This window comes from Balearica regulorum, chromosome 11 (assembly GCF_011004875.1).
Source record: "Balearica regulorum gibbericeps isolate bBalReg1 chromosome 11, bBalReg1.pri, whole genome shotgun sequence".
NCBI classification, from domain to species: domain Eukaryota; kingdom Metazoa; phylum Chordata; class Aves; order Gruiformes; family Gruidae; genus Balearica; species Balearica regulorum.
The window spans coordinates 7472116-7498074 of NC_046194.1; the positions used below are offsets into that span (position 1 = coordinate 7472116).

Below are 25959 nucleotides of genomic sequence, written 5' to 3' on the forward strand. Positions count from 1 at the left end.
CCCTGCTGCCTGCTTGCTCGTGCCGCTTGGGTCTGGACAAGCGCTTGCATCGCCACGTGAGCGAGGTGTGGGAGCCGCTTTGGGTTATCTTGCACAGAAAAGGGGGGGGGGGGAAGATTGATTTTTTTGTCTTTTTTCTTTTTTTTTTTTTTTCTTATTTTTTGTGGTTAACTGAGTACAGAGCAAAGCCTTAGTGCCGTGCGGCCACCTCACGTGGTGGCCTGGGCTGTCTCGGGACCCTTTCCCCAAGGGACTACCCAGCGTGTTATCAGGTCTCGGCTGATGGAAAACTTCTTTACACCATCGCTTGTGACCCTTGAAAATACCTTAGCTTTTTTTTTAGCGGCTAACACTTGGAGAAAAGCTGATGAAATTTATGTATGTATATGCATACGTTGCATCAGTGCCGACATTTATGGCCCCAGCTGTAAGTAGTGAAGCCCCTGTATTGTAGATTCAGTGCTTTTCTGTCTTTGTAGCCATTCTGGTTGTATTTGAATAAAACATGAAGCACTGATATTTTCTGCAAATGCCTCGAGAGGTCAAGTCTATGTGGCAGTAAAATAAAATCTGTGGTTATGTCCTGTTTTGTAAACACTTATGCCTGTAAGAACTGCTACCAGCAATTGTTCATGAAATCCATGTATGTTTGATTGACTCCTTTTTCGCTCCTATTGACTTTAATTTTTTTGCATTTTTTGAAAACTTTTACATTTCACTTTCTGTTTTAATGTATGCATTCAGATCTTGACAGCCTTTGGTAAGCATCCCTCCCATTCATTGCCATCGTTTGGATTTATATACAGTATCTGCTTTTCTTTTGTCATGCGTAGTCACTAGTATCTGCAAACCAAACCAGATGGAAAAATACCCATTGGTGCGTTCTGCAAATGGGACTAAAATGAGATGATGAGCAGAGGTATTGCGAGAAAGCAGAAACTGAGTAAATTACCAAGAAATGATGAAATACAGATGGTCCAGTGACTTGTATCCTCAATCGACATTGCTGTTAGTAGGAGGTTGTACCTGTCACCGTCCCAGCTCTGGGTCACCCGTCTGTGTGGCACTGCATGGCACAGGGTAGCGTAGCGGGCGGCGAGTCGTGCGGGGCGCCAGCACCTCTCCGAGCATCGGTCCCTGTAGCAATCACTCCATCTCGTCCTTTCTGGTCCCTGCTTGCACCCCTGTCCTCATCGTCATATCTGTGCCTCTCCAAGGGGATGCCACAGGTGTCTCCGTCCAATGTAACGGTGTTTTTCAGGTTTTTGGGAACTGGACCTTTGGGACTATTGTTTTCACCGTGCTGGTGTTCACCGTCACTCTGAAGGTTAGGTTCTTCCTTTCTTTTTCAGTCACTTATTTCTGCAGTCACTTTCCAAGACATGTGTATGTGCTGTGGTGTAAGGTCACGCAGTCTGTGCAGTGAATGTGTTGAAGATGAAGTTTCTGTGAATATGTGCCCCCTACGCTTAAATCTTCTCTTCTTCCATACAGGCAGAACTTGCTGAGTAGCTTCTTGACCACTGTCCTGTGTGTAGTCTATGGTCTATATACATGAAGTGTGCTGGTCTATAAGTGTTTATGTTTTCGTTAAATTATTTTCCTATTTTTTTTGCCCTCTCTTGAGAACTGTAGTTGATTAGTTCACTTTTTCCCACGCTTTCACCCCTTGGCATTCAGTTCCAGCAAGAGGAGAGGAACAATAGAGAACTTGGGTTTGTCCACCTTGTTTCAGACACTGCTGAGCACCGGAGGGATCACAAAAGCACATCTGTCAAATAACAATAGCAAATCTGCTCTGTTTCACGGAGCTTTCCAGAACAAACAGTTCGCATAAGACCTTACAAAAGGTCTTTTATGTTTGGTTGAGGACAGCAGGTGGTGGCAGGAGGCAATTACAGCCCCTGTAACCTTTAGACATTTCTTTCCTTGTAGCATCGAGGTTGCATTGAATTTATTCTATTAGAGAGTGTCAGTTACAATTAGAAACTGGCTATCTCCCTGTTGACACCATGTCAATCTGTAGATATTGAAAATATTTTCCCTGGTGCACGTATGCAGAGAGGTAGCTGTTTGGAGAATTTCAACCTTAATGTGAAAGTAGTCAGAAATTTCATATAAATACAAAGAAATAGACTCTGCCTCTAATGCCTGTTCTGTCTTTTTTTTATTCACACAGCTAGCGTTAGATACCCGATTCTGGACGTGGATGAACCACTTTGTGATTTGGGGCTCCCTTGCCTTCTACGTGTTTTTCTCGTTCTTTTGGGGAGGAGTGGTTTGGTAAGTATCTCTTCTTCTTTCCGTGGTGCTTTCTCAGGGGGATGCCCAGCCCCGGCTTTGCGGGGGACATGGCTGCAGCATCCCCTCGGTTGGGCTATCCGGAGATTTACAGATGGCAGGGTGTGTGCAACCACGCTTCTTTCTCTACCGAAGAGATAGCCTGAAAGCAGGTGACGCCCAGGTCGCCATCCAGGTGCTTGGCTTTGACAAGAGTTGGTTTGCTTTTCTGCCCGCGGGGTCATTTCTGGTGTTGAGGCACTTGTCTTCATTGGGAGGTTCTGGGGTAAATGTTTCAGGATCTGTTTGTGCATGTGGATGGGAAAGGAAAAATTGATGGTGGAAAGAAACCCAGCGATACAGAAGGAAGGAGGAGATGAGGCAGATGCAGAGCGAGAGGACCCAGTACGGTGGGGCAGCTTAAGAGGGAGAAATAAGCAGGAGAAAGCGCAGATCCTGCTGCTGAAATCCTGGATCTGAGTAGGAGAAGAAATTCTCATTGATTTGAGTGCGACCAGGATTTTAGGCTTAATGTCTTGCAAAAGCAGGCAAGCAATAGTACGTTACAGATATTACTAGTTTTCTATTTCCCATGTTCATGTTGACATTCACTGTAGACAGCATCTCCCATTTTCCACCTTTGCTTTCCCATGGGCCAGTGCCATGGGTTATTGGCCAGATCCTTGACCCAGCAGCCTGCTAATAAAGATGTGGAACTGATTTAAATGTTCTAATTGGGGCTCACAGACTTTGCTTAACTCTTCAGTGTTCCTAAACAAGTTCAGATCTGCGATCTAGCCAGGTCTCTATGCTGGAATGTGTGAGTTTTCTACTGGTGCATTTAATTTGCATAGCTCAATATTTTTTGAGTTAACGTTAAGCAACAACTGCTTTGGGATCCTTGACATCAGTTATTTACGAGGCATTTTTCACAAGCATCTTGTCGGTTCCCCGTCATCATCAAGGGAGGCAGGAAGAGGCAGATAACCTATTGGGATCAAGAGCCTCTGGATTTCCACCATCAAAAGCAAACCAGAAGCTGTAGCAAAGTCCAAAGTTGAAATAAAATTATCTAGTTTTTTGATAAGGTAAATAATTTATCTTTCAGTGATAGTAGTAAAATTCAAACCCCTCCCCACCCTGAAATGAAACAGATGTGGAAGATGCAAAATACATCATGAGAGGTGACAGGACGGTTCTCCAGAACTAGCGCAGGGGATGCGTTTGGGAGAAGGATGGACAGTGTGTTTCTGTGCAGGCTGTATCCATCTCCATCTGAAAGGGAGGTGTTACAGCTAATAGTTTGATCTGACTCTGCCTTTGATTCTGAGCTTCTTGGGAAATTCACGTTAACCAGAATTTATTTGTGTCCTTTCTTTTTCAGGCCTTTCTTGAAGCAGCAAAGAATGTATTTTATATTTGCCCATATGCTGACTTCTGTTTCCACGTGGCTGGCAATAATTCTCCTGATCTTTATCAGCCTTTTCCCAGAAATTCTTCTAATAGTTTTAAAAAATATAAAAGAGAAAAGTCATCAGGTAAGGAACAAGATGATGTATCGTACAGTATTTTTAGGAAGACCGCTCTTGCGGGTTCGTCTGGTGCTGAAGAGTAACAGTACTGTGTACCACACACATCTCGAGGAAGGCTTTCCAGAGTCTTGTCTTGCTCTTTCACATGCCAGAAATGTCAAGAAGCTCGTATATAAATACTGCCTAGATCTGTAGCAAGGAGGGACTCAACCTCTGCCTTTCCTTAGTTGCCTTCACTGGACGGAAACCTGCTGCATCTTAGAAAAGTACAGTAATCCTGCTCCATCCTGAACTGACCATAAACCCCACCATTTGGTGTCCTGAAAAAAAGCTACTTGTTTTTGTGTCAGAGAACAGACCCACGATGTTCCCCGTGGGTACGTCCTCAGGTGTCAGCACAGGGGGGGCAGGGTCAGCTCTTACCACATTTGCCCACCCCCCTTAATAACCACGGGCTTGTGCCGTGGCGTTAGCCTGCAGTGTCTAGTTCTCCTCGAAAGCGCTCTGGTTTCTTGACAGCTTTCTGCTGCCGCTGAGGAAGGCAGCTCATTTTAGAAGTGTAAACCATCTGTGAAAAGTCGTCTTTATCACTGCAAATGGTGAATCCAGCACACCGTGCCAAGACACACCCCCCCGCCCCCCACCCCTTGCGCTCCGCTTGCCCAGAGGTGCCGACCGTCCCGGCAGCACCGTCCCCCCCGGCAGCCCCTGCTCACCCCGGCCGTGCCTCCGCTGCTCCCCGCGCCTGCCCTCCCTCCCGCAGCCCCTTCTCTTTGCCCCCGCAGCAGCAGCCAGCCCTGCCTCGCGTTGGCGCGCGGCGTGTTGCCGCCCGGCCCTGGCCTCTTGCCGTCGGGCGTGCGTGTGCTTCGGCAGCGGTAGGCACAGCCCAAGGGACACGGGGTGCACCCCCCGCCCCCGGCACCCAGCAGATGCTGGCAGCGTGGGTTTGGCCAGAGGGGACTTCTGCCCTGCCACCGTGCCCTGGACCAGCACCGTGGTACCGGCAGACCGGTGCCCAGCTGGTGTGACCATGTCCCGGGAAACCATGGGAACCTCTCAAGTACTGATGTTCAAAACAGGCTTCTCTCCTTGAAGCTCTTATATCCCATGAGGTTTCAGTGCATTTTCCTCAGCCGGGATAACTTATCTTTGGTCCTTATTTAAAAATCATGATTATCTCAATTTAAAAAAAAAATAATTAAAAAATATGTATCAGTTGAAGTAGTAAAGGTTTTTTACATTTGAAGTACACGTTTTGTAGTTTTGAAGTAAAAGATGTATCTGCAAACAAAAATAAAACCCCAAATCATTAAAGTTGAAAGCAACAGAGATGGTAAAAGTACAGTTGAATTCTTTGAGGCTCCACGTAATACCTTTGAGTTAAGTGTGATTTAATAGTTTCTAGCTGGACACCCCTATTGAATAGGCTGGGAGCAAGTCACGCTCAGCTGTGGACGTAGGACAGTTTGAGGACAGTGACCTGGAAGGGCGACCTGGGGGTTTCCGAGCCCCAGCTCAACTCACCTGAGAGGTGTGACCCATTTTTGCCTTCAGCTGATAGCCAGAAGATCCGTTCCCTCCTGTAATACTTGCTTTCAAGAGTGCCTTATACACATTTAAAAAAGGCTCTTGAGAAATCGTTTAGCAAAGCAAAGTAAGTGTCAACTAGGAAAGTCTCTTCATGTGTGCATACCAAACTAAACACAGGCTGAGCTGTATTTAAATGTACATTTTGAGTAAGAGCTTTATAAAACGCCTGAAGCAGATACCAGCCCCAGATGTCTGTGTCAGCAGACAGACCCTGAAGTCAGTCGCCTGATGTTCAAAGGTATCTAAGACCAGGTAGATGACTTCAAAGCAAGACCCTTTTTGAAAATCCTGACCTTAATAGTGGAAAAAAATAAACATCAGTCTCCCAAGGGGAGCGTTAAATGAAAAACAAGGTTAGGGATGTTATTTAGGTGCCTGAACCCCCAACTGGGCAGCTGAGGGTCCCTCTGGAAGGGGAGGATGGTCGGTGGGCGTTTGTCCTCGACCTCCATGGGACCAGGTTTCACCCCGAGTTCCCTCTAATGCAACATTTCTGCTCTGCTCGGTCTTTATTCAGTTTTCTGTGTGGAAATGTTTTGGGCTTGTTTTGTTTTTTAGCTGCAAGACGCATTTGTGTTTTCCTTGGTTTCTGCCTTTCTCTTTCTTGTACTGCAATTTTCTGTCTTTTGTGCTGTTGTGAACTAGGTAACGAAGCGCCTTCCTTCCTCAGGAACATCCACTATCTTCATGCTTTCTCAAACTTCCAGCAATCACAGCTTTTCTTGGAGTGAATAAGGTGATTTCCTTTCTGAGTCACTGTGTGTTGCTTGCTCTACTGCTTTTTCCCTCCGCCTAACTCCTCTAAACCCATGTTTAGATTTGCTCACCAGCAAAACCCTGCTTTTCCTCCCCTTTTGCTTTAATTTAAATCTTTTGCTTAAATACTTCGTCTGTCTCTTCCCCTTTGGTCTCCTGCTGCACCTCAGGTGGGTGAGCTGGTCGTGCTGGGGGTGTCCGAGTGAGGTGGTTACACTCACTCTCCTTCCCGGTCTAGTTTTGCGTGTTCGTGGACTAGATGCAAACTTCTCTAAAGCGTAGGACAAAGTGGACTCCATGTTGATCATCTTCTGGATGACTTGGCAAACAGCTCAGGCTTCTTTGATCTCAGAGGAGCTCCCCAAGTGCCCGGCTTGCCCAGTCCATCCCACTTGGTAGCGCTCCCGTCGCTCTTTGTAGATGCGAATAAATGCCCTGAATATACGTTCCTAGCCTTTGGAGTTGCTGGAGATCTCCGGTATTATTTACTATTTTAAACATACCAGTTACAAGGAGATCAAGGATGGTTTTTTCCTCCACCTCTAGCGTAAACCTCCAAGCCTGAAGTTAGCCATTTCAGGAAGCAGGGCTGGTTTCTGAATGCTCTCCGTGTCTCTTGCACTGCAAAACCCAGCCAGTGTTACTCGCTGTGGTATTTAGGAGCGTGTATTGCCTCATCCCTTATGATTTAGCTGTGAAAGGCGGGGGGGTGTGTGTGTGTGTGTGTCTTACATTGTTCAACCATTAGGCAGGGGCAAGCGTCACGTGTGCTCTAAGTCTTTTTGCCTCGCTGTTGCAGAGCAGCGGGAAGGCACCTGATTCATTGTCGGCCAGACCTTCTGTCACACCACTTCTTTTAAGAACGTTCTCAGATGAGTCTAATGTGTTGTAACAGGTACCCTGTCCAAAGGAGTCGGGATGGGTTTAAAAGGCATCAGTTAACCAAATGTAACCCTCCCCCTCCAAATCAATTAAACTATGGTTCTTGTAATCCTCTTGACTATTGGTGTGGGGCACCTGTCCTTGTGGAATGGAGATGCAATGCTTGGGATGCATTTTAATTTGGGGGTGTTGTCCTATCCGACCTTTTCAGAATCCCAGGTGTGTACAGATCCTCTCAAACTGAAATATTTTCCCGTATGTAAACAAACCTGTCAGTATAACATATTTTAGTCTAATACTAACAGACAACTTAGTCTGAGCACACAGTCGGTGAATCCTGCTAACAGTGATTATGAAAGCCAACACTGATGTATTTGCAATTAAGTATTCACATCTCAGCTATTAAAATGATTCCAGTATTGCATCTGAATTGTACCAAAATCCCTTTTTCTAGGGTGCATGCTGTTCTGTCAGAAATAAGTACATTTTAATTCATCTGCATAGATTGAAACTAAACGTGTGTCCTTGTCTGTACGTCAACATACAGTACAGCAGGCATGTCTCCGTGTCTGTGCGTGTATGCACACACAGAGAGCATGCTAGTACAAGTTTACTTGATTTTAAACGTAGTAAGCCGATAGCAGAATAAAAAAGTAAAAGTGCCTAATTGAATTCACAATTTTGCTCTTAGATGTGACACAGCGGCGTGGTGTCCGCTGCAAACACAAACCTGTAAATTTTCTGCAACGCTCTCCTCCCTTTGTACCCACACCTGCTTCCAAAGAGATCAGGTTGATCGGAATGGCAGGTCCAACAGCCAGCCCTGCCAGCGCTCCGAATGCAGAAATCTGGGTTTCTGCTTGCCCAGGCACTGCCGGCGAGCCTTCCCCGCAGACGTTAGGTGGTGCTCTCCACCACCGTATACTGGTGCAGACTGGTGCGGGAGGTGGCCGGACTGGGGCAGAATGGGAGCCGCAGGGGACAGCGAGGCAGATGCCGCTTTTAGACTTTACGCGGCATTTTGCAGATTGTGCAAATTGATTTACCAGCCTGTTAATTTGGTTGTGAATGAAATTTGGCACTTTTATCATGGTCTAATGGTTCTTCTATAAAATTTTAAGTATTTTTTTCTAAAAATAACACGGGAAAAGGTTTATAAGTTTGGGAATGTAACAATTGCAATACGTGTGCATTTTCCTTCTGATTTTTGCAGACTGGTCCCTTTGATCTGCCTATGTTAGTCTCATACAAACGTATAGAGAATGGTTATGTGAAGACTGAAGATGCTGTTACTAATTTGGCAGAAAGATGTCCTCTCAGGATATTTTAAAGTGCTCCATAAAAAACTGCATATTGTCATGCTGTAGGAAAAAAACCATGGTTTTAACCTACCAGTTCTCTTTAATATTGCAAAGTACAGTAAGCAGCCATGCTGATAAAGCAGTAGCCAGGGCACTGGCCCCACGGTACCACTTTGTCTTTGGGCTTGTGGCTTCCCTACCCTCCCCCCCAAAAAAAAACCCCAAGAATTCTTCTAAATTCTACGTCATTGGAGGCTGAGAAAGCATCTTTAGGAATTCATCCAAAACAGCATGAATTGAAGTGCGAGAGAGCAATGCCAGCCCCGTTTCACACAGGGGCTTCCTCTGCCCGCTGCAGATCTGTCCGAGAGCAGCAGGGAGCTGCTGAAGTCTCTTGCTCTGCCTGACCAAAGAAGCAGCACAGACATTAAACCCAGTAACAGCCCCTCCGGCTCCCCGAAGGCACTGGGGAAAGCCTGCTCCTCTCACACAGAAGCTGGATGCAGCCCTGCGAGCATCTCGCCTGGTGCTGGGGCTGCAACCCCGCGGCGGGGGCTGCCCCTCCCCGGCGATGGGTTGCCAGATGCACGTGGCAGAAATACTTGAAAATTTGGGAGAAATCTTTGCGGACCGGTGCAAAGGGTTCAGTTGCATATCCCTCCTCTGGGTACGGCTGGAAGCGGTCCACGGTCCGTACGCAACGGTGGTACCTGTGCAGAGACCCGCGGTGCCGGGAAACGCCTGAGCATCCTCCTGCGGCCAGTTTGCTGGTGGGTTTATTCCTGATGGAGGGTGAAGAAAAGGTCATTTCCCCTCGTGTTGTGGCTGTTGGTGATGGAAGGAAGCTTTCATGGGGAGGAAGGAGTCTCAAAAGTTGGGCTGTGCCAGACTTGCAGCCGTTTTGCCCGGGCTCCTGTGGTCGTGCTTACGTTACTGCGCTGTGCAGTTGCTTCAACACTTTAAAGGCCTGAGTGACAGTGTGGTCCTTGGATGATCCCAGGGACGCAGGCTGTGCCTGGAAACCTGCAGGCATATAAAACTGCATCTTGAGTTATTTGCACTAAGAAAAAAAAAAAAGCTAGTTTAAAAATAAAAGGAATACATGAACTTGATTTCATTTTACACTTTATTTGGTTTTTTAAATTGGCATGTTCTTTTTAAATCTACCTGTACCATGGTCATGGGAACTTTTCTCTTTAGGTTGTGCTCAGCAGAGGTGAGATGCCTGATGCTCATTTGGGGGTTTTCTGAGATAATTTTTTTTTTTATTCTTTGATACTTCGTATGTGGAAAAAGCAGCTTTTTTTTGTTGCGTTAAGTCGTAAGCAGTGACGGAGCACCCTGTGTGCCGCCGCCGTTTGGTGCGAGGGTCCCCCCTGGTGCTGGCTGGCCCTGGCCCTGTTGCTCCGCAGGGCAGTGCGAAGGAACTACTGTGAGAAGCGTTCAAGTCTTATTCCAGAAGTAACGAGCTCTACGCTGCGGCTGGGTTTGGCTCCTGCTCGCTCAAGCTTTGTGTCACTTACGTGCAAAGAAACAACAATTTGGGACTAGGAAAATTGGAACATTCCCTTAATCAAATTTCACTAGGAGCGGACTATTAATTTTGAGAAGAATCGAGTCTCACTCTCTGGCTGCCATCCCTGAGGTCTGTCTTCGACTCTGGTGGAAGCAGGATGCGCATCAGCTGCAGGCGAATTCTGGTGTGGGCGATAAGGACTTGGCAGTGGGCCTTCCCTGAGTGAGAAAGGGGTGTGCAGAGTCCCTGCGGCCAGGGGCTGCCCTTAAGTCACCCAGCGTGGGAGGGGACCTATGGACAGGACCACTGTATTATACACGCTGCACTGGCCTCAACGCAAGTGGTGTGTGTTAGCAACCGCGGCTCGACTCCTTGCTGCATGCAAGTAAGGAGCTGCGCTTCCAGCATGTCTCCCATGGGCAAAGCTTTTTTTTTTTTTCTTCTTTTTTTCCTTTTCCTAGCTCATTTCGCAGACCTAGAATTCAATGTGCAGACCTTGTCCCTTTCTCAACTTTTCTTGCTGAAATGTGGTGCCTACAGATCAAGTATGCGATGAATACAATGAAGATACGCTCTATATGCCAAATCTAACCTTTCTCCTTAAATACACGGTTGCTGACTTGTGTTTACATAACCTTTAAAATGCGGGCGCTGAAATGCCTGATTCCTGTGATTCAAAACCATTCCAAGCCCGGATAGTCCCAAGCCTGACACCTTGCTTCTCCGTTTGCTTGGTGCCGTACTCTACTCCTGAGGTCAAAGTCTGTTCCCGTGTAATTCTGCTGGAGGTTTTGCTGTTGACGTTGGTGGGAACAGAGCGAAGCTTGCCATGTATGTGCGATGTGTGAACTGTCTGAATAAAGCCACTGAAACGGGCTAATTTCTGCAGCCTGTTTTAAGATGGAGCCTTCTGAGAACCAAATCTTTCTCTTCCCGTTCCCCCATCTCCTGTCTCAGGATGGAGCAAGCCATTGCAGTAGTTGTATGTTGGAACCCAAGGCGCGTGTGCTGACAGGCGGGTCGGGATTAACGTGAAATGTCTTGAATAGCAGCACTTTTGGGAAAACGCAGGTTTTCTTGGGCTTGGATTTTCAGCCAGTCTGCTGGTGTAGTGCCAAGGATGCCAGGACAGCCGGGCTGCCCTGGACCAGCGAAAGAGCTGATCCTCCTCGTTCAGCAACGGCAGAAGTGAAATTCTTATTACTGGGGATGACTTGTGAAATCAGGGAAAACAGGAAACCCCGTTTGGGGTTGGAGAAGGGAAGAAAAAGTGGTGGTAGTGACTGTAAGGTGTAAGGCAGCAGGATGCTGAAGTGGCAGTAATCTGACAGTGACGCTGTGATTGTTGTTCATGTGATACACGCTGCACTGTTACAGCGCTCGTTAGTGAGCTGAAAGGTCAGTACAGGCTTAACGGTGGAAAAACTTGAAGGAAAAAAGGCTGGGGGGGGGTTCATAATAATTTGTCAAAGTTTAATCACTGGCTAGTGACACTGAAAGATAAGAAAAGTAATTAAGATTTCCTCTAAAACCAGTATGTGATAATGGAGGAACTTGGTGTAGTCATAGCTACTTTTCAAAAACTAATCCTAATCGTTATGAGAATATAATGAATGACTTGGAATTGCATAAAAGCTTAAAATTGAATTTGTATACACACAGTTGAAAAACTTACTGCACCATTTATCCAATATCCCAGCTATGGATTTTTTTTAAAACCCATGTAGTATATAGAAAGTGTAAATTATATACAGGCAATGAGAAGATACATTTTCAGCTTCTTGCAAAAAAAAAAAAAAAAAAAAAAAAGGACTGCAACCTTACATTTTTTTCACTTTAATGCAATTTTATACATTTATGTTGCTTTATATAAAGGAAATTGAATGTGAATGTTACCTTTTATGAATGCAACTTGCTCTTTTTTCATTACAGAGACTTTTGTTTGAAGTAATCAATAAACTTTGGTATGTTGTTCTGATTAATATATATTTGTTGTCTGTCTTGTCTCCTTGGATGCTCGTAGGCAACAGTTTATAAGGTGGGCTTTTCCAAGGCAGTACGAGGGGGACCGTCGGCCTTTTCGCTGGGGGGTGGATGATGCCAGCAAGGCCATACTTGGTTTTCTGATGTGGAGCAGCATTTGGCTAAGGAAATACTGGTTGCTTCTCATATATTTTTATTTTTCCAGCAAGGTATTAGCAATTCTGCTGGTAACAGCTGCTGCACGTAGCTGGCCTATGTGCTCTAAACCCATTTCCCTCAAAAATCATGTCAAATTAAGAAAGTGAGTCCTGTGAATTAAGTGAATAAATTGATTTAACTTTGTAGCAGAGTTGAACTTGGAGCTTTAGCTGACATTTAGGAACTGGATTAATAAAACCCCCAGGTCCATGTGCCTGACTTCCATACGTGAATGAAGAGTTTTTCTTAATGCTGTGCGTTGGTTCTGTGTGTCGTGGCTACCTGTAATAAACGAGCATTTTTTAGTTCAAAGACGAGAAGCACACAAACAAGGATTATTTTGTGGTTTGTAAAGTGCCTGGAGCTGGTGAAGTTCAGGCCAGATATTTGCATTGATAAAACTCCAACAATACAACAAAACTGTTAAAGCAAGACTCACAGTGTTTGTATAATACCCAAGAAAAATATATAGACTTTTTTTTTTTTTCCCCCCCCTAGGACATGGGTCTGATTCAAACCAAAATGTTTGTAATGAAAAACTGACAGTTTGAAAAATTCTGTTTTGGCTGCTTCGATTTCTTCAGCTCCCATCAGCCACCGGAGGACAGATGGCTGTGCTATTTAAAACAAACTATAACCTTTAAGAAGCAGCTTGTACTATTGGAAACCAGATACACGCATTGGGAATCTTAATAGCCCAAGTGAGTGATAGTGAAAATCATCTGAAGAGCTGGCAAGGGTTTTGCTCGGAGCTGGCTGCCTAGGCTGACAGGACGCAAGTGGTAAATGTAAGCGATGGGAGACATCCACGGGTCAGCAGGGATTTCGGAAAGCACCAAAGTGGCATTTAAAACGCCTGTGTAACCCCTCGTGTTAGAAAGGAGAAGCAGTATCACTTTGTAAGGTGGTTTTTAACAAGGACAGCAATTTTTTTAAAAGGTCAGGCTGCTGGCGTGCGAGGGCTCTTGGCACGTGGAGGGGCCGCGGTGTCCCCGTCCCTCCCTGTTCCCCCGCAGCCGTTGCAGAAGGAGATGTGTCCGCAGTGTCCTCGCTGCTGGGATTGGGGTTGGCTTCTTAAATCTTCATGTCTGGGGATAACCTGCTAAGCTGGAAAATACGCTGTGGCCTGGAGAAAGGGCGTGTGTGCGCCTGTGTGCGTGTTCTTGTCCAAAACCTGGGGTTGTAACAATAAATAAGGTCTGACTGACGCAGAGAAAAAGTGAGAGTGGGAGAGCGGAGCGGAGTCCGTTCTCTTTCTCACACTGACATAGTAAGTGAAATAAAATCCTGGTCCTGATGAAATCTCTGCAGGCTTAACTGGCTTCAGTGGGGCCAGGATTTCTGCTGGGCTGTGGAGGCTCTGCTCCTCCTGGACCAGCTTGGAAAGAGCCCACCTGGATGGTACCTCTGGATCGGGGGTGATGCCATCTTGTGCACATGAAATCCTCCTAAAATCCCCATTTATGAAAACCAACCAGAGCTTAATTACTTTCCTGCACGAGTACTTTGATGTCACTGCACTTATTCCAGAGGTGAGCAATTCCCTTCAACATCAGTTTGACTCCAAACTACGCTTAGCCAGCTCTGTTTTTCCAGTTCCCAGCACCACCCTAAAAAAAAAAATAAAATCAAAGCCCTTCTGTCCCGTTTTGCCCATTGGAGTTTGGACATGAAAGACCAAATGGCTGCTCCCCATGGCTGCTGGGGCTCAGGGGCTAAGCAGGGGGCACGGAGCAGATGTGGGTGAGGATCAATGGAGGAACTGCTCGTAAAATCTGATGGGGCTCACATGATAAGAGTTTGCAGCAGCCTCCCAGGCGGTGTAGCAGGAAAAATGGGATTTGGGCAAGCCAGGGAAAAAATGTTGCAACAATTGAGCCCTGGAGTGATGAGAGCAGGGCTGTATCTTTGAGAAACTACCTGGCAGCCGCAGGACTGCGTGTGAGCTGGGACAGAGGGCTGCATTGAGGGTGACAAGTTAAATTCCCCTATTTAACCCGAAACTTTTCCCCAGCAACTGTCAGAAGAGGAGTGTTTCTGAAGGAGATGGGATGGACTGAGCTGCTGGTGACAGATGAGCATTTGTCAAGATACTTCTAACCGAGCGATGTCTCCAAGCGATGTGGTGAGGCTGGAGCAGCCGTACCCAGACTCACTGCACAGTCCCACGGTGGAGCATGAAAGCAGCAGGTTTTGGAAGTTTCAGAAATGAAACCTATGTTTTCTCCCAATTATGTAAAACTATATGCTGGGGAGAAGTAGCTGATGTGATTAGTCAGATCAGTCTCAAAAGATGATCGCGTCACTGCGAGGCCTCAGGTGTCTGTTGTTGCCTAAAACGGACCCTTCTTGTTATGACTAAAAGGTATTTTTGAAGAGTGATTTCTAAAATCCAAATAATGGCACCAGTCCCAACAAAAACTTTTAGCATTTATCTAAAGAAAAAGAAAAAAAAAAAGAGAAAAGGAAAAAGAGGCATTTGAATTTTGTTTGAGGTTTTTTTTCCCAGCCTCTGATCTGGAATTAATGAAATTAATAGGAATTCTCCTTACACCTTCTCCCTAAAATTTAAGGGTGAGGAATTGCACCAACATGAAATAAGACTGCAAACAGAGGTGCTGCAGGTGCTGGCAACGTTTTCCCCAGCTCTCTGCAAGGACACTTTCCCTTTGCGCACAGACGTGTATGTGCCACTCTCGGAGCGCTGAACATTGTTATGGGGCCTGGCTGGGAAATCCCAGACAAAGAAACACCCATGTTTCTGGCTGTCATTGTTTCCTTTTTATCCATGTCCTTGTTCCCTCTATCTCAGCTTATCATTCCTTGGGCAGGCAGAGAGTAACTCTCGTCTCTGGAGGAGACAGACACGCCGAGCAGTTTCTGCCAGTGTAAAATACGAGCAGCTGGACGGTACCTCTGCTGAATGCATTGCTGGAATAGCTGGGCATTTATCATGAAATGCCCGAAAGGAGGGGTGGTAAGCAGCCAGGTTTCCAAAACAAGAATCTTTGTGGCCATACAGGCTTGTAAGGGAACGACGGTAAGGAAAAGCCGTGACTGATTATCCTTCAGTTTGAGCGAACACAGCTTCTCCGTGCTGAGTGCTGGCTGATGTTGTCTTGGGCCAGCTGAATTGGCTGGAGGAGGTGCAGCCTCGGGATGTGCAGGATTCCTGCCGGCATCTGCCACCGTGGTCCAGCCTAGCCCACCTGGGGCTCGGGTAGGGTGCGTTGGCTGCAGAGACCTCATCCAGATCCAGTCTAAATCATGTTGTCTTCTGTTCAGAGAGCAAGAAATGGATTGATTGTGAAACCTTAGGCATAACATAGCTGTATCTTCTACTGGCTAGCTTTATTTTTCCAGAAGCTGGTGCTAAAGTGGGTATGTATCACTCAGCAGTGGTGAGTCTCGGTTACAGCAGAGCAAACCCTGTGCAGCAGTGGAACAAAAAAGAGACTTTCAGCACTTGGATGGGCCTCGTTTCTGCGCGAGCTGTTGCAGTTTAGGGAAACTAGCGTTCCTGCGATAAGAATACAGAAGGAATGTGACGTGGCTGTCTTTCCATGCTTGTAGCCTTGCATATGGCTATTTTATAACCACGTTTTATTGCTGTGCACCTCAGCCGGATTTTTTTTGATGAGTAACTGCACATGAGCTCTCCCTGTTGCACACGACGTGTTTTATGACCAGGCAGAAAATTGTCTATTCAAACAGTTATGTTAGAGAGGATCTGCTGTGTTATAAACAAGGGGCACTGACTGAACAGGTAGTTTTTCCTTGAAAAAATCTGTATCAGTGTAAGAAGGGACATGGTCTGCCGAAAGATGGTGGTTTTCATACTCCCATTGTTAGACCTTGGGTCCTAAATTAATAACCCTGACTGCTGAAGTGTTGGGAAAAAGGCTGCTATTGTAGTAAGGAGCATAATTAAAAGGTTGTTTTGGAAAAACAGGAACATCCACTTCTCTGTGCTGCCTTCCTGGGCAGCTCAGGCTCCTGCTGAGAATGAGCTGGCATCATTTGAACTTCAGCATCGGGGAAACTGAGCCTGGTGGGTCAGGCCAGCGCTGTGCTTAGAGCTCTGCCCAGCTTTGGCTATAGTATGGCTTAATGTAGGTCTGATATGCTGTTCAAGGAATTTGCTAGAATGCTGCTTGCTGAGGATGAAAACACTTTTTTTTTTTTTTTTTTTTCCTTAGAGAAGTGCTATAGGCGTTAAGGCGGGGAGCGGCTCCCGCTGCAGGGCGGTGTGCCGGGGACCCCGGAGAGGGGCAGTAAATTTAAAAAAAAAAAAAAAAGGGGGGGGGGGGAAAGGAAAAAAGGAAAAAAAGGGGGAGGAGGGAGGGAAGGAAAAAGAGCCGCGGGCGCTCGGGGCGGCTGGCGCCGGTGGCACCGGGCAGCGGGCGGCCGCCGGGGCGGTGCGGGGGGCGGGCGCGGGGCGGGCGGAGGCGGCTGCGGCGGCCGCCCGCTTCCCCCCGGCCCCGCCTCGGCGGCCGCACGGGCCCGGGGCGGCGGAACGCTGCCGGCGGCGGAGCGCTGCCGCGGGGCATGGCCCTGGCCACGGCCCCCGCCCCGGCCCCGGCCGGTCCCCCGCCGGGGGGCACCTCGGCGGGGGAGATGGAGCGCTACTACTGCCTGCTGCGGGCCGCCGCGCTGCTGGAGGCCGCCGCCGCCGGTGAGTCCCGGGGGGGCTGCCGGACCCCGAGGGGTTGGGGGGGGTGGGATGAGGTGTCACAGGTGTCCGGGGACCCCGGAGGTCGGGCGGGAGTGGCGAAGGGCTTGCCCTGGACATCCCTCTCCCTTCTCCCGCCGTGGAAGGAGCCAGGCTGCCGGCTCGCCTCCTTCAGCCCGGCCGTGTCAGCCCGGCCGGGAGCGCCGCGGCCGAGCCCCGGGGCGGAGGGAGCCCACAGGTGCCCGAGTCCTCACCGCCCGACAGCCGGGTTTGCGTGGCGGCTGCCGGGGCAGGATCCAAAGGCGAGGCGGGCAAAGCTGTTGGTAGTCAAGTCCGTCTGCCCAGGAAGGCTCCGGGAGGGTTTGTTGCAGGAGGGTTGTGGAGGACTCGGGGTGTTAGTTATTTTGATGGATCGCACGATCGGTGTAGAATGGCCTCGTTTTATAAGGAGAAGCTGTTTCGCGTTGTGCTGCTGGCATGTCCTTCTCGTTTTTGGAATGCAGTGCTCGAAATGTATCTGAAGAAAGGAGATTGTTTTCGGTGAGCAGAAGGGTATTTGCCAGTGCTAGTCCCCTCTTCAGGTTCCCCGTGCTCAAAACTAAAGAAATCTTCCCGGGAAGTTGCATCTTAGCCTGATGGCTATGGTGTGCCCTTTCCCGGTTTCTGAAGTAGAAAAGCAGATGTGTGTAAAGCGTGCGTCTCTGCTAGCCCCTCTTCCCTCCCTCGCTTCTTGGTCTTTAAACATCGCTTAAACCCAGGCTGCGTTGGGGAATGCACGGAGTTGTAAAGATGTGGTGGTGGTGATGTGGCTGCACACCCTTAATGTGAGAAGCAAACGCAATCTGATCCCTTACCCTCAGGCTGTAGCTGCTCTTGCGCTTCAACTATGTTTCCTTTGATGGACAATGATCTGCTCATAAACTGTGGGAAGCCCTGGCTTTTTTGTTATTTTGTTTTCTTGGGGGGGGCGAACTGGGTTTTTTTGCAACGAGGACTTTCATAATCCAGGAAAGGTAGTGGCACCTGGGGTGACTCCAGCCATGCTAGAGGATGCATACCTTGTCAGGAGGCGAAGGCACTCGTCATTCCTTATTTATTCACAGCTGGCAGAGCACCTGGAGCCGTGCCAGGCACAAAAAAGACATGCTGACCGAAAAAAAGCTTCCAGTTTAATTTCAGTTTCCTTGACCTCTTTGCAAAGCTCAGTTTGGGGTGCGGGAGGAATTTATCAGGGGGTAAGTCACAGGTGAGGACTTCACCAATGCGTCACCTGCTTTGCAGGAGCTGCTTGTGTACGCGCTCTTCTGGGATGATGCTCATGACAGCATCTTCCTCTCTGCTGTGGGCTGTCCTGCCCGCCGTACCCGTGCTGACCTGTTCGTTCGCCTGTACCCTGCAAATGCGGTAGGAAAACATAGGCAGGGGTGATCGTGGCCAGTTAGCAAAGGATGCGACTTGAACGAATGTGATTAAAAAAAAGTCTGATCCTCCTTGCGCTGGTGTCAGCGATGAAACACCCACGCTGCTTGAACAGGAGCTGGGTGACACAGGGATGAGGACGCAGATGGTGAACGTTTTCTTATATGTGATATAGTGGAAACCGGGTGAAAGCGGGCAGCGGGTTTCTCGTGAGCATGAGCCCTGCCTTCTAACCAGCTCGTGGCAGATGACCTTTGTATAATGCTCATATGAAATCAAAATATCTCCACAAAGGCACACTTACGTGGTTGTAGCTGCAGGATCTGGACATGTGATTGATTTGGCATCTACATAGATTCTTAAAATGAGATATTGAAAAAGAAACAAAGTTGAGTAAGGTTCCCCAAATCATGAGATTAAAAATAAATCAGGAGGTTTTTTTCCTCATCACTGATTTCTGAGCATTCAGCCTGATCTGGGACCTTGTTTTAACCATTTCCCTTTGCACATAAGTACTGGAAACTTGTTGGTCGTTTCTAGTAGGAGGTGATGTTTCCCCCGTATCTGCCTTACAGTGAGATATAAGCCTATATAAATCCCCAGCCTTGTACAGCCGTGCTCATCTCTAAAACGGCTTGGGGTCCCTCAGGGAGCTGCAGGAGTACAGGGCCAGTAGCCTCCGAAAGCTCTGTGCCACTGTCAGACCTCTTTGGGTGGACCACGGAGGAGTAGTAGTCTGGGAGCAGTCAGTAGTACGTGGGACGTGCTTCCTCTCCCTACATCACATTTGCTACAACTGCAGTTTAATGGTTTATCATTCATTTACTAGGACAGAAGTGAAGTGACAGCAGGGCTGTGTGGGAGGGAGGCAACTGAAGCGCAAAATATGGTGGGGGAAAAAAAGTCTTCCAAAGTGCTGTCTTTGCCAGCAAACTGGAGGATATTTGGAGACACGGAGCTTCCCCCATGCGCCTGGAGACGGGGAGTTCAGAGCTCAGATATTGCCACTGGTCGTCCTCGTGGCAGGAGCCTTTTCGTAAAGTCAGTTTTGGCAGGTAGGACCGGCAAGGAAATCCCAGAGCCACAAACCAGGCGAGTGCCCTCAGCCTTGTCCTGCAAACGGGCAACTTCGTGCTGGCTGACATGCGTCGCTGTGACGGTGGTCATTTCGGCATGTGTGACAAGCACAGCTCGGGCCCCATGCTCCTCAACTTGCTCTGCTGCCAAAGCCTCAATCATCTCATCTGCCACCTTCCCTAACGCAGTAAAATTGAAGGCCATTGCAAAATTGGGGGCAGAGGAAGGAGCGCGAGGAGCTGTGGTGGAAGTGGCTAGGTGGGGCTGCCTTCTCTTCCCAATCCTTTTTCCTCCCAGGCGATGCTAGACTTGGTTTTACAGCAGGGCTGAGTCAGGAGCTCCCAGGGCAGAGTTGTTCCCTGGGAACCCACGCTGGCTGAGCCGCCTGCACGGTGCAATTACCCATCTGCTGCTCCATGGGTGTCTGTCCAAGGGCTGGGTGGTGTGAGACAGACAGCGAGCGCCAGCGATATCGTCCTCCCCCTTGCTTTCCATGCCACCGACCTTCTCCTGCCGCAGGAGAACGGTTAGCTGGATTTGGAGATGTGTTTTTGCTCGACAGGGGAATGCCAGAATTGAACATTTCCATTTCCGATTCAGGGAAAATTGTTTTTAGTTTCCCTCGCTTTGCAGCAGAGTTTCCAGGTGATGCTGTTGTGGGAACCTGGCTGTATGATTTAGTTTCCTGGCTCTATGGGCTATGAAAGCGAATAAATTATTCCAGTGACTTCAGTGAACTTAATTCCAGGCTCCTAGGCAGGTAGTGGGGCCCAAGGATTTGCATCTCCCAAGAGTTACTTTGTGCACAAAGCTGGGATTTGGCTTGGAAAAAGCAACGCTTGCATGCTATTGAATGATGACGGGGAAGTTATTGGTGCGTGTATGTTTTTATTTGGCTTTGGAAGTCTTTTGTGCTGAACGGGCTCTGGTTTGCAGGCTGACGATGTGGGCTGGGGAGGTGTGTGCTGGTGGCAGATGTTGCACCGCTGGCCAACGTGCCCCGGTGCTGATGTGCAACACAGCTGTAGACTCTTCCCTGAGCCTCCCGTAAGGGAGTAGTTATCAAAAATGGGAACAGGAGAAAATGAAAAGTACATTGAAGCTCCTAAGTATTAGAAATGCAAGAAACCTGATTTTCTCAACTCCCACACTGAGTTTGAGTCTACAAGGGTGGGTGTTGAGAAACTTTATTACGTTTCTCGTGATAGATGTAAATTCATGTATAGTTGAGCTGGCTTTTATCTTCCCCAATTTTTGCCTAGTTTGGGGTGATACGAGAAGGTAGTTTTTCTGATTGGATGTGAACACATCAGAGCATCCAGTATTTTGTTCCCTGGCATTAGCAGATTAGCCACAGCGAAAACAGGAGATAACACGTCAGCCTTGTTGCCGTTTAGTTTACTTTTGGTTCACCTTCTCTGAGCAAAACTTCCACAGTTTGCCAGCTGTTAAATCTAAATTGGAAGAGATTCCCTCCCCTCCCCCCCCCACCCCCAAATCCTTGGTCCCCAGCACGTAGGGATGCTCTGGACCTTTTGACCTCCCCTGAGCATCCTCCTCCTTGCTGGCAGCACAGCTCAGCTCTGACTCCCAGGGGACCCTTCTGCTCACTCCAGCTCCCAAAACTGTATTGCAGAGTGACGCTCCCATGAATGTGGGATCCTTAGCTGGCTGCACCTTATCCTCCCGGCAGCGATGGCCCGTGGTCAGCTGGAATGAGGTTTTGCCGGTTTTCTGTGTCAGTGTGTGACTGCAGCTGTGCCGTGCCGGTGCCCTGGGTGCTCCTGCTCTTTCGCAGCCGGCGTTTCCCCACCGGCAGTTGCTGGAGGGATTCCCGGGAGAGGGAGACTCCTGCCATGGGGCTCGCAGGCTTGGCCACGGGCCTGATCCAGGGTCGCTGTGCGCACGCCTGGACGCGCTGCCATCCGATCCCTCCTCGGCCGTGCTGATCAGCACCTATTGTAAGGTGATGATTCAGCTGGTCCCGTGAGGACATTCGTCCGTGGGATGGGCACGCTGCCTGGATGATGGTCTGCAAGCCCGGACTGCGCTGACTTAACATTTTCTCCCTGTTTCTTATCTTTTTTTTCTTTCACAAAGTTTTCTTTTGCATTTTCACACTTATCCTTATTGTATAGAAGTCTAAGCCTTTTGAAAAGGTCATTCTAGTTTTTCAGAAGCTTCACTAATTTTTTTTTTTGTTGTTGCTGTATGGTTTCTTAGCTGAGCATACTCCCAGGTTTGGGTGATGGGGATGTATGTCTGCACTGAAGCATCAACTGCAGATAAGCCCCAGAAGGCCTCCGCAGAGAAGCACAGCCACTGGGTCAGAAGAGAGGACCATCTGGTGCCATATCCTGCCTCCTCCTACGCTGTGCCAGAGTGGGTGCTTGGGGAGAAGTCAAAGAAAGAACTTGCAAACAGAGTGAGCCTTTCCTCAAAATATCCTCCCTGGTCTGACAAAGGATAATTTAAGCAGTCATTGAATGTGGTGTGGTGACCAACCCATCCTGGGGCTCTCCACGGCGTTTTTGAAGACCTGGGTCTTTTTGATGTGTTCCTGCCTGACGTGACTGCCTCAGTTTCCCATCTGTGGCATGAGGAGATGCTCCTGGTGAAGTTTAAATTGCGATTTTTGCTGGGCCATGCTCACATGCGGGCAGTTACTGGTTACTGCGTCCATTCGGGAAGAGGGGTCTGCATTCATGCCCCTGTGGCCGTGGAGGGTGGTGGCTGTATTGGGGAGCCAGTGCTGGCGGCTGTCCTGCGCAGCGCATGGCTTTGCAGGGCCAGGTCCCTTTGAAACATGGTGTGGCAGCTGCTGCTGTGCATCTGTCCCATCTGGCTCTGAAGGAGACGTTTGGTTGCTGACCTGTCTCCATAGTGAGCTCTCCGAGGGCCACCTGTGTCTGGCTGCCATCCCCACCAGGCTCCTGGCAGCTCCTGGGATGTCCCCACCACCACCTGTAGCCTGAGGACCAGAGAGTGCTGGCAGGACCTGAACCACCAGCTCTCTCTAAATACACCCTGCCTGTCCACAGCTCCCATCGCATTCCTGGGGTGCAGCTCTTCCTGTGGCTCTACCATCCCTTGTCCCCCGTATTGTACTGATGCTGTTCCCAGGAAGCGTTTGAGATGGCAGCTCAGCCACCCCGTAGAAGCAGGTTTTGCAAGCGCCTCTGCCAAGTCAAGGATTTACCGAGAGATTTGCATGTGGCAGGTAGAGGTTTGCCATCGGGCTATTGACAGAACCAGCTGAGGAGCCCTGTCATCTTCCTTGGAATCAATACATCACGTCTTCCAGAAAAATAGGCGTTTAAAAACCTCATCTAATTGCTAATCTTTCCCTCCAAATGAAAGCCTGGTTTTGACTGGCTGGAGTTACAAAGCAGGTGCCTGCAGGCTGAGCCCAGGGCTCGGGGGACGCAGATGCTCCCCTGCAGCTCGTGGCAGTGCGAGCTGTCCCTGCGGGCAGGGGCGCACAAAGGGGCTTGCAGCAGTCAAGGATATTGAAGCTTTTCTGCCATAAATATTTTAATGGGTCTTTTGTGTTGCTCGCTTGGCACGGGGAATGGCTGCACCACCTGGAATTACAAACTGTTGAATGTGCCAGGTTTTAGTGCAGCAGCAGAAGTTGTTGTTCTTGCACTGAGATGGCTAAAGGTGAATCTGCTCCACCTGGCTCCCCTGGACAACAACAGGGCTCGTCTTTGCAACAGGGACCCCTGGCTAGAAGAGTGTATATGTGTCAGGGCAGGATGCACGAGCAGCTGACCGTGATTTCGGTGCATATGAGGGTGTGCGCAGCTCAGAGCTGCTGTTAGAAATTACTAATGATTACATATAAAGCTTCTGCAACGTACCTGAGATCACTTGCAAATGCAGAAGAGGACCACAGCAGGTTTTTTGCACTTTGCACGATCAAATCTCTGAGTTTCTTTAACTTCTGAACTTCTGGGGTGCGGAGAGAAGGAAATTTGTTTGATGCAGTCTATGCTTTACTGCAGCGTATTCATCACATGGGGAAAAGATCCCCACAGGTCTAAACCCGTGGCCAGGCTGTTACCTCCGGTACGAAGGTGTAATTGCAGCATAAGGCTGCTAACCCCCATGTGCTCTGCAGCTCTGGACGACTTTGGTGGAACCAAGTAGAAATGGTCTTATTAGCAGGCCCCTCTGTTTTTCTGCCCTATGAATTTTTAGAAGTCCCTGGTGTGGGACCTGCGAGCCCCTGTGAGCCATCTTGCTGCGAGCTCACTTGTAGGGAAAAATGATCCCTTGGCCACAGGTCCCCAAGGAGGAAGCCACCAAGTGCTGGCTGGTGGACTTCATGTCTGATCCCGAGACCTTCAGTTCTTCTGCACGTCCAGAAACCAGCTCCGTGGGTTGTGGAGACCTTTTCCCACCCAGCTGTCCAGGTTAGCCCAACGCCATCCAACAGTTAGTTCAACGGGGTTTTTAACACCTGCCCTTTGATCCCAGCTCTTGCACAACCCGTACAGATGTGGACACCTATGTCAGCCTGATGGATGGGGGCTGCTGGGGTCTTTTCTGCTCTTGTCATCAGACATGCTCGTGGCCCTTTGCTAACATCATATCCTGTTGGCACTTGTGCCTGTTTCCATTTGCAAATGAGGAACTGAAGCCATGGGAGACACGATTTGCTTCCAGCTACCAAAAAGTTTAGTCTCAAAGCCAGGAAACAGCCTCAGGACCTTGGCTGTCATTTTTCTGCTCAAACCAGGTCCTGTAAATAAGCTTTTGGTGAGTACAGCAGGCCTTGTTGAGGAGCACAATGTCCTATTCTCTGCTACGTGTTTTCTGATGAACGTGCGGTTCAGCATGGTATCTCCATCAGCATCGTGCCGCCTGGCCAGCCGCCAGCCCCTCCTGGCTCCGGTTCCCATGAACGCTGTGTAAACACCTGCTCTGCATTTACACAGCATTGTATCCTGTTCCTCGGCAGGTACGGAGCAGGATGGAAAGGCGGGAGGGTGGATCCAGTGATGAGGAAATTAGGATCCTCCTCCAGGTATAAGCTTGTCAGGGAAGCCACCACTCGAAGATTGCGCAGGTGGGGCATGATCCCCGGGAAGATACTGGTTGAAGTGGTGCCCGGGCAGTAGTGGCAGCTGCCTGCATGCCTCTGTGCTCCTGCCCTGCCCCTTCCCTACAGCCGGGGACCGGCACTTTGTCACTTGGCACCATGCTGTTGGACAAGCTTTGTGTAGACCTCATGCAAGCGTGCCGTTCACAGTAGGGCAGTTTGCAGACAATATAAAATAGTACTTTTTCCTCCATTACCTCCCTCTGTCTTGCTTTCTGGACATGGTGTGCTGATGGGGAGAATGGCGATATTTCTGGTTGCGTACCGGATTGAATCCGAAGTCTTTTGAAATTGCTCCGTGAGAAAGCAGGGGGAGGCTCAGCCACTCGCCAGCTAGGACAATGGAAACTTGGGTTTCCTGCAGCAAGCTCTGGCCCTGACCATGGCTATGGGATGGATTTCTGTCATTCTTCCTGGAGGAGCTCTTCGGCTTTTGCAGATAATTAAATTTCAAGTGACACTGTTCCCCTTCTCCAAAGTGAGTGCACCTAGTGACAGGCCGCAGAGTCATTCCTTAAGGCTGTTTCTTTATGGCTATGGAATGGGGTATAGCAGCAGGACTGAGCTAGGGGGACATATCGCAGGGTGGTGCATTGGCCTTTCTCCTCAGATACAGGACTCTGTGTCTGTTCTTTGCTCCAGCGAATGTTTGATTCTGCACAGTGGAGCAACTTTAGCCAGAGAAGCTGAAAGGGCCGCGCTCTGCATTGCACAGGGTTCATGGTTGGGGCATGCTGCTCTTACTGTTCCTACTTCTGTGCAAAGCAGGTGAGACAGGGATGGCTTAATCCTCATGCCCAGCCTACCTTGTGCTCCATGGGCTGTTCTGGGAGGCTCGCACCAACGCTGGCTTCGGACAGAGGTGTCTGTGGCAGATGGAAGAAACCCTGCTCATTGAAAGTCCCCGAGCACCAGACCTTCCTGCAAACGCTGTTGGTTTATGTAGGTCTATGTTACAGGCATCGTTAGTCTCAAAGGAGCTTCTGGAGGCAGGTGGGCCTTCTGCAGTGGGACAACCTGCGGTGGATGCTGGCTGATGACCCCGGTTAGCCCAGAAAGTTACCGAGGGAAGTGGAAGTAGGTCACAAGTGTGCTGATTAGCAGGCTCCCTTGACACCAAATAAATGCTGCTTTGTAGGGTGTAGATGTCCAAATGGACAAGCAGATCATGGAGAAGGTCAACGTGATCCTTTACTCTTTTCATTTGATTTACTTCAGTTTTGTTTCCTAGACTACGGCAGCAACCCTCACATGAAAAGCTGCTGTTCTTCATTCACAACAAAGCCATATCCAAATGGATTTTATAGCTGCAAACAATATTTGGTCAGTGTTGTGAAGTGTAAGGCGCTATTATATCAGCTTGGCAGATGCCTCACACAGCTGCTGTCTGCAGATGCTGTGGGCCTGCGAAGTTTGGAAAAGAAGAGAAAACAATAGTTACCAAAGAGCAAAGCACTTCAGAGTTTAATTGAGTTTTACGAGAGGGATTTGAACTCAGACTGTAGCTGTCCCCTCTCTGAATGTCACTGCAGACCTCCGCCGTACGTCCAAGTCCCGTTGTGCTTGAATCGCCTTGAAAGGGAAGATCGCTAACAATAAGCATTGTTCTTACAAGTGCAGTCTGTGCAATGGCCTTGAGATGCAGT

At 48.7% G+C, this 25959-nt stretch overlaps 2 protein-coding genes across 11 annotated transcripts in view; both read left to right on the top strand.

Moving 5' to 3' along the window:
• The window catches only part of ATP11C (ATPase phospholipid transporting 11C (ATP11C blood group)), a 57664-nt gene extending 45821 nt beyond the window's left edge, over positions 1-11843 (top strand). For 3 of the 6 annotated variants that reach the window (XM_075763116.1, XM_075763119.1, XM_075763120.1), the window contains 4 exons: positions 1262-1327; positions 2180-2283; positions 3665-3818; positions 8254-11843. In XM_075763116.1, coding sequence (XP_075619231.1) covers positions 1262-1327; positions 2180-2283; positions 3665-3818; positions 8254-8370 — 441 coding nt within the window. In that variant the 3' untranslated portion in view covers positions 8371-11843. Of the gene's footprint in view, positions 1-1261; positions 1328-2179; positions 2284-3664; positions 3819-6047; positions 6139-6957; positions 7054-8253 lie in introns of all 6 variants that reach the window. The other 3 variants (XR_012837249.1, XM_075763118.1, XM_075763117.1) reach the window with 3 other exon arrangements.
• A 4638-nt stretch (positions 11844-16481) lies between these two features.
• Positions 16482-25959, top strand: part of MCF2 (MCF.2 cell line derived transforming sequence) — a 60767-nt gene continuing 51289 nt past the window's right edge. For 2 of the 5 annotated variants that reach the window (XM_075763124.1, XM_075763122.1), the window contains exon 1: positions 16486-16713. In XM_075763124.1, the coding sequence (XP_075619239.1) occupies positions 16587-16713 (127 nt within the window). In that variant the 5' untranslated portion in view covers positions 16486-16586. Of the gene's footprint in view, positions 16714-25959 lie in introns of all 5 variants that reach the window. The other 3 variants (XM_075763123.1, XM_075763125.1, XM_075763126.1) reach the window with 2 other exon arrangements.